Source organism: Varanus komodoensis, unplaced genomic scaffold (assembly GCF_004798865.1).
Source record: "Varanus komodoensis strain SLA01 unplaced genomic scaffold, ASM479886v1 scaffold3, whole genome shotgun sequence".
NCBI lineage: Eukaryota > Metazoa > Chordata > Lepidosauria > Squamata > Varanidae > Varanus > Varanus komodoensis.
The window spans coordinates 64,491,796-64,499,975 of NW_025335761.1; the positions used below are offsets into that span (position 1 = coordinate 64,491,796).

The window sequence follows — 8,180 nt, forward strand, 5'->3', positions numbered from 1 at the left end:
GACAAGACTGGTGCTCCTGTCGAGGCTCTGGTCGAACTATGGAATGGGGAGATGACTAGGGCTGTTGACACGATCGCTCCTAAGCGTCCTCTCCCGCCAGGCAGAGCCCACTCTTCCCCTTGGTATACACCTGAATTGCGGGCGATGAAGCAGGCTGGGAGATGGCTAGAGCATAGGTGGAGGAGATCACAGGATGAATCTGACCGAACACACTTAAGAGCCCATTATCGGGCCTATGCTGTGGCGGTGAGGGCGGCGAAGAAGAAATTCTTCTCCGTTTCCATTGCCTTCTCAAAATGCCGTCCGGCAGAGCTTTTCTGAGTGGTACAAGGGCTGCTCCACCCTGGCCCCAAGAAAGATCTGGTTCCACCCTCGAAGGCCCGCTGTGACGACTTTGCCATGCATTTCAGGGAGAAAATCGCTCAGATTCGTCACGAGCTAGACTCTACTAGTTATTCAGAGGCTTCTGGGGAGATACCAATGTCGCCGTCTGGTCCAAAATTAAAGGATGAATTTCAGTTATTGCGGCCTGATGATGTGGACAAGGTGCTTGGACGAGTACGTCCCACCACTTGCCTATTGGACCCTTGCCCATCTTGGTTAATAAACAACGCCAAGCACGGGATTGGGATCTGGATCCTGGAAGTGGTTAACGCTTCTCTGAGGGAGGGTCGGGTACCTGCCCCTTTAAAGGAGGCGGTAGTCCGACCGGTCCTGAAGAAAGCATCACTGGATCCAGAGATGGCCACTAATTATAGACCAGTGGCCAACATCCCGTTTCTGGGCAAGGTGTTAGAGCGGGTGGTGGCGGGACAACTCCAAGCACTCATGGATGAAACTGATTATCTGGACCCATTTCAGTCCGGCTTCAGACCCGGGTACGGTACTGAATCTGCCTTGGCCGCCCTGTACGATGACCTGTGCAGGGAGAAGGACAGGGGGAGTGCGTCCCTGTTGGTTCTCCTGGACCTCTCAGCGGCTTTCGATACCATCAACCATGGTATTCTTCGGGATAGGCTAGCGGGATTGGGGGTCGGAGGCACTGCTTTGCAGTGGTTCCACTCCTATCTCAACGGCCGATTCCAGAAGGTGGTGCTGGGGGACTATGGCTCTGCACCATGGCAGCTATGCCATGGAGTACCGCAGGGATCCATTTTGTCCCCTTTGCTGTATAACGTCTACATGAAACCACTGGGAGAGGTCATCAGGAGGTGTGGGCTGTGGAATCATCGGTACGCTGATGATACCCAGCTCTACCTCTCGTTTTAGACCAATCCAGGTGAGGCAGTGGCTGTGCTGAACCGGTGCCTGGCCAAGGTAATGGGCTGGATGAGGGCCAATCAACTGAAGCTCAATCCAGACAAGATGGAGGTCCTGTTGGTTGGCGGATCGGGCTTTGGGGAGGGTGAATTGAACCTAGTCCTGAATGGGATTGCACTCCCTCTTAGGGACAAGGTTTGCAGCTTGGGAATGCTCCTTGATCCAGAGCTTTCACTGGAAGCTCAGGTGACAGCGGTGGCGAGGAGCGCTTTCTTTCAGCTTCGGCTGATCCATCAGCTGTGCCCCTACCTGGAGTATGACTGCCTGGCGACAGTGACACACGCGTTAGTGACTTCCCAACTTGACTTCTGTAACACGCTTTACGTGGGGCTACCCTTGAAGACGGTCCGGATACTTCAATTGGTTCAAAATAGAGCTGCCAGGCTGCTGACGGGAACTGGACGTTATGCTCACATGACTCCAGTCCTCCGTCAGCTTCACTGGCTTCCCACTGAAGTCCGGGCCCAATTCAAGGTGTTGGTGATGACCTATAAAGCCCTAAACGGCTTGGGTCCTGGCTACCTGAACGAGCGCTTACGTCCATATATGCCCGCCCGCCCCTTGAGATCTGGAGGAGAGGCCCTTCTCCGGGAACCCTCCATGAAGGAAATTAGGAGGGTGAGTACTCAGAGGAGTGGCGCCCCATCTATGGAATGCGCTCCCCAGAGAGGTCCGCCTGGCGCCGTCGTTATTTGTTTTTCGGCGCCAGGCGAAGACCTTTTTATTCAAATGCTATTTTAATTGTTAATATTATTTATTCATTTTATTCTTTGGCCAGGGCGACTTAATTTATATTGTTAATTTATATTATTCTATTGAAGTTTATTTATGGTTGTGAGCTGCCCTGAGGCTTCGGCGAATGGGGCTGCATAGAAGTCTCCTAAATAAATAAATAAATTAAAAAACCATAAGAATATTTGAGTTGTACATTTGTAATTGGAATGGATTTTTCCCCTCTTTAGACTAAGGAGTTTATTGATGGGAGTTTACAAACTGGAGGTATGTACCCTTGATTCTCTACCTCTCTAATTTATCAAATGCATATTACAGATAAGTTTCTTTCTCAGTCTGAGTGTTTATAGAGATGAACTGCATTGGGTGAATATAGTTAGTCACGAAATGGGATATATTATGTTATATGTATATCTTAGTATATTACAAACACATCAAAATGAATATTTCCTGTTACAACTTGAGTTAACCTTCTAATCCCCAGGGCAGCTTTCATGGTCAAATAATGATGCCTTCTGGGAACTGATTGACTCTTATTGTAGGGTGCATAGTGATCGACAGAAAGGTGCTTTCCAGTTCAGCCTTCACTGCCCAATTCCTTAGAGGGTCATTCGGGTAGATCCTAAAATGATATAGAAGCCTTCCTTTGGCTAGTCAGAAAGAAACAGAGTTGCCCAACCTGGCATTTTCCCGGGGGATGGGATGGTCTGAAAAGGTTTGTGCTCATTTTGCTGCTTATTTGCAATCACTAGTGGTTATGCTAATAGTTTAGCCGAGTGTTGATATGCGAGATTGTGTCTTGTTTGAGTTACGTATTTTCAGAACATATTTATATAGAGGATTTATGTTCCACCTTGCTCAAGTGATCTTCAGGACCGCTCATACTGGATTTTAAGGCGCACCCAGCAGCCGTCCCGAATCTGCTGGGTCCCAGCAGCAGAGGCTGGCGCACGTCTCCCTCTTGAGCAGCCGGAGCGGGGTGCGGGCGCAGGTGCTTCTTTGGGTGATGCGCACGCCACCCTGGCTTCTTTCTCCCTTGCCTTAGAGAGGCCATTTGTGCATCTCACTCTGGACTGAATGGTGGGGTTCAGGTTCAGTGCTAAAGACGCAGGAGTGAACGACTGTGTGAGTTCTGTTTGGCTTGCGCAAAGCAACTCTCTCTTTTTTCAGGAAAAGTTCTTGTCCACGGGAACGCAGGGATTTCTAGAAGGTAACCACGTTCACCGTGCTGCTGTTTTCGGGATCTGTAAGGTCTGGCTGGCGCCCTTGACTTGACTTCTTTGTTTCTTTCAGTGCTGCCTTAGTGATTGCGTACATCATGGAGACATTTGGAGTGAAATACAGGTAAGGAAGGACCCTCAGCTGCTTCACACCCTTTGGGATCAACTCACTTATGAAGCACACGCTCCTCATGTTCCGTCCCTGGTGTCTCCAGGTAAGGCACCTCTCGGAAGCACTGGAGAGCTGCCGGACGTCCATGTCGAGCTGGATTAAATAAACAGTGCTCAGATGCCATATAGGGCATCAATTTTATTTATCTATTTAAAAGTTTTATACCCCATCCTATACATAAAAGTTTCAGGACAGTCCAACAACAAAGGCACAGCATAATATCAATGATAAAAACCTGACTAAAATAAAAATTAGGTCTTAAAATTATGGGAAAATAAAAAGGTTTTGGCCTGGTACCAAAAAGAATATTTTTTTCAACTAATAGGCTGTGGTTGTGGCCAAAATGGGGTTCCTAAGTATCTAGCTGGGAAGGAAGGAAGGAAGGAAGGAAGGAAGGAAGGAAGGAAGGAAGGAAGGAGCATAAATGCCTAAGCTGTTGTTACTGTGTATTTTTTCAAGGGAGAAGACCAAAATATTTCTTAAAGCCCAATACATCTGCATCTATTACAAGCAGACTGACAGACTTGAAAATACCATATAGCAGCAGGCAGGACTGGGAAGAACGGCCAAGCCTGCGCGGCTGTTTTTTCTCTGTGCCATTATAAGCGCCACTCCTGGTCCTTCCCCCTTTGCAGGCGCTGTGGCTCCGGACGGGGTCATGCGCAGCAGCGGCAAGGCTTCCCGGAACGGACCCACTGCTCTGGTAGCCGTGGCAGATGGCCGCCCAGAATAGCAGTCTCCCCAGTCTGTCCCCAGAGTTCGAAAGAGAGATCGGGCAGCCTGGTGCAGTGAGCTTGTCTCCGGCAGCCTGGCTGGAGTCATACCAGAGTTCGGCCCCCAGCTCGGGGCCGGGTATGGCTGCCTTGTGCTGCGCCAGGCCGTTGGTCCCTCTTGCCCGGGCCGGCCACAGCGAGGTGACTCGGGTTTTCCGTGCCCTTGAGCGGCAGGCGCTCGCAGGCCGGTGCCCGAGGCCCTTTGTGAGTACGGTGCCGGGTGGAACATGGGACCTGATCTGTGCGATCTGGGCTCCCTGAGCTTTGCTCCGTTGGAGCGCACCAGAACATTAAAGGACAGTTAAAAAGACCCATCCAAGAGATAAAGGGCATCTGGCTAATGGTCTTATGGTTTGAACACAGTCAATGCCCAGATAGTCAGTTGCTTTAGAGTGTCTGTGGGATGAATACAAACATAGCCAAGCTAAAAAGGCGCACACAGTGAGAAACTGAGTCAGAAACTAAATGCAAACTGCAATTAATCGGAGATGAAAAAAGCATATTCTTTTTCTTGAAGGGATGCATTTACATATGTACAAGAAAGAAGGTTTTGTATTAATCCCAATGCTGGATTTGTTCATCAACTTCAGGTGAGTCATTGCCCTACCTGTTGATGCAGATGATTGCCTTACTGATGGCCTCAGAAACCCTGGTGTTATCCAGGTATCGGAAAAGTGTTCATACTCCTTATGACCGTGGGTGTTACTTTTTTGTATTACTGGTATTCAGCTTTTTCTTGCACACTGCCTGTTTGGAGGGCGTGAGCAATTCTAGCCGGATCGCATGCATGAAATGCACAAGGCAGAACACTTCCGTGTGCAAATCAGGGCCTCATGAACGCAGTCCAGGGTGCACGTGATTCTGCAGTGTCTGGGTCAGCACCGTTGGTCTCGTGGGAGGCCCTGTGGCCGCCCTCTGTGGGGCACCCCGCCTGGCTTCTGCGACTGAGCTTGCAGGGGGTGGGCGGGCGTTAGGAGCTCCCCGAGTCTCATTCCCCAGCATTCTGTCACGCCCTGCGCCACGTCTCTCCTGGAGAGCATGGTGACGGCCTGCTGCCGGTGCAGGTGGTCCAGCTCTGAACCGAGGGAGCACGCAGAACGCCGCCTCCCCGGTTCTTTGGTACTGAACTAGTTTAAGCACAGGAGAAAAGCCTTGCCGGATCAGCCCCAAGGTCCTTCCAGTCCAGCACCCTCTTCCAGTGCCCACAGGAGCCCTTGAGCAGGAAGGGTGCAAGGCCTGCTACCCAAGCTTCTCAGCAGCTGGGGAGGGCAGGCCTGTAGGAGCCACCGTTCGCCTCCCCGCTCCCAAATCCGCCCAGTCCCCTTCTGAAGTCACCCAACGGGTGGCCCTCACCGCTTCCTGTGGCAGTGAGTTCCACAGTGTCACTGTGCACTGTGAGAGGGAGGACTTCTTTCTGTTTCTCTCCACATCTCACCTCCGTCTCCTGCAACAGCCCCACCTTCACAACGGTTAGCGTCTGTGTTCCCTCAGCGCTCCTTTTACCCTTTCTTGCTCAGGGCCCCGCAGTCCAGGTGAATTCCTGCATATGTAGTCACTCCGACTCCATTTGTTTCAGGAATACGAAGCCATCTATCTAGCAAAGCTAACTATTCAGATGATGTCACCTCGGCAGCTAGAGCGATCACTGTCTGTTACTGCAGGTGAGCAGGTGTGCCCCACCTCTTTCTGTTTCACCGTCAAAAGCCCGGTCATGTGTCCTTGGGATTCATATCCGCTGCTGCTTCGGGAGGGAATCCCCTTGCTCACAACTACTTGCAAAGTCAATTGCAAGAAGACTTGGCATCTCCGTGCCGATTTGTGCCATGTGTTCACTTTTGGGTATCAGAGAAGTCACAAAATAACACAAGAAGCCTCGCAATATGGTTGGTTGAGTACGACACGAACCAGGACGGCATCCGTCTCACATTGGACGGAATCTGTGGGACTTGTGCACCATCTGCAGGATGCTTAATGATCGTGTAGCCGACATGAGTTCGTTCAGATACAGGAAAAGGGGGGTCGGGACTGGATGCACAGCGAGCCAGCAAGTGGTGCCTCGGCTCACGGACGCCTCGGTTCATGACCAAATCGGGCCGCGAACAAAAATTTCAGGAAGACGGGTGCGATCACAGGCACGCTCCTGCAGGAAAGGCGGGCGCACTCTCGGCCATCTCCCCCCCCCCCCACAACCAGCACGATCATGGCCATCTCCCCACCGCCCCCCCCCCGAGTGGGGAGATGGCAGCGATCATGCTGGGGGCGGGGGGGGGGGGGGGGGGGGGGTTTGGCCCGCCTTTCCCCCCCCCCCCCCCAGTGCGCCGGGATGATGGCGCATGTAGGGATCTTGGTCGGGCTGTGGGGGGGGGGGGAGATGGCCGTGCTCTGGGGGGGGGTCGTGAATGTTGTTGTTCTTTGTCACTTTGCTTCACGTTTTTCTGATTAAAAAAAATGGTTACAGAACAGATTAACCTTATTTACAGTGACCCTTATGGGAAAATTTGGTTTGGCTAACGACCAGTTTGGGTCACGACCAGAGTCCTGGGACGGATTAAGTTAGTGAGCCGAGATACCACTGTACCTTGCAAACTATCTTGTGTTGCATGCACATGTAATAAACAAGTACTGGTACATTTAAAATGGGCATTTCCTTTTTATATAAACAAATCTTGGATATCTCCGTTATCGTTGTAAATGGAATGCAGGGTGGAGCTTTTTTTAAAACTCTCCAAGCATTTGGACAAAACCAAAGCATTGTGCAGCATTAGCTCAGGTTCCTCTCAAACGAATCCTGCTTTCTTTTGGGAAACTTCTGTTGGCTTTTGGCTGGCCTCTCCAACTTCCCTCCATGTTTTACAGGAAGTCTGAAGCGAACTCATGAAGAGGATGAAGAAATAGGCAACTTGCCAGCAGCCGCTCAGAATGGTTGACACTGAGAGCATCTTGGACTTGCTACTCATGGCAGCTGCTAATCTCAGCAAGATGAACAACCAGATCTAATTTTTAAAAATGGGAGACGAATCCAACTTTCTTATGCAAACCTGTCCTCCAGTAGTACACCAGGCAACATTTTTAAGGTATTGGATTCCTTGACTGACTAGATGGCACTGATTGTTTTACTCCTCCTTTTTTTTTTTTTTTACACTTTATAGTTTTACCCTAAACCAAGACTTTGGACTTGCAAAGAGGTATTATTGCAATAATGCACTTTTCATACTTGAAATTTATTTGTATTGATAAAGTTATTACTTAAGCAAAACATGAGTTTGGGGGGATGATTTGTTTATAAAGTTTTGTGTAATTTATAACAAGAGTCTTTAGTAAAAAAAAAAAAAAAAAACAAAAGGAAAAAAAGAAACAATTGCATAAAACTCACTGTGGATTGTATTTGTTTCATTTTCTGAGTTTAGGCTTCAAGCAGAAGAAAACGAGTTTTAGCAAATATCAGAATTTTTCGCTGTGACGAAGAAGTGAAAACACTCAGTTCAAGTCTCACTGAAATGGTAATCATAATTAAAAACGTAGAGGTCTGGAGAATTTTCTTCCAGGTCCTCACATCTTTAATCATAACAGAAAACAGAAGGCCAAAAGCCCATTTTAAGACTTAAATTTCATCCTTCCTTCAACTTCTCCCTCTCCCCCTTCCCTCCCCCAATACCGAAATCTTTGGACCTGAAATTTCAGGCAATAGCTATGTTGATTTTTAAAAGTCCCCACTATTGCTTCCCCTAATTTTTCTGTGCACTTGCACGCCCAAATAGAGTGGGGTTGAGATTCTTGGAGTGGGACCAGCTGCCACAACAGGAAAACCAGTAACAAGATCCCAGCGTCCCTCCTCTTAATGACCACAGTTTGAAGCATTGATTCTGGCCAGTGAGCCAGAGGCAGGACAGTCGGGTGCAGAGTTATGCGTTGCTTCTACTGACGTATGAACCTAATAAAAACAGAATCCGAAAATGTTGCAGA

General features: G+C 49.3%; 1 protein-coding gene across 4 annotated transcripts in view; it reads left to right on the forward strand.

The window, feature by feature from the left end:
- The window catches only part of STYX (serine/threonine/tyrosine interacting protein), a 31,378-nt gene extending 23,198 nt beyond the window's left edge, over positions 1–8,180 (forward strand). For 3 of the 4 annotated variants that reach the window (XM_044436285.1, XM_044436284.1, XM_044436287.1), the window contains 6 exons: positions 2,283–2,319; positions 3,223–3,262; positions 3,346–3,396; positions 4,735–4,807; positions 5,794–5,878; positions 7,074–8,180. In XM_044436285.1, the coding sequence (XP_044292220.1) occupies positions 2,283–2,319; positions 3,223–3,262; positions 3,346–3,396; positions 4,735–4,807; positions 5,794–5,878; positions 7,074–7,144 (357 nt within the window). In that variant the 3' untranslated portion in view covers positions 7,145–8,180. Of the gene's footprint in view, positions 1–2,282; positions 2,320–3,222; positions 3,263–3,345; positions 3,397–4,734; positions 4,808–5,793; positions 5,887–7,073 lie in introns of all 4 variants that reach the window. The other variant, XM_044436286.1, reaches the window with a different exon arrangement.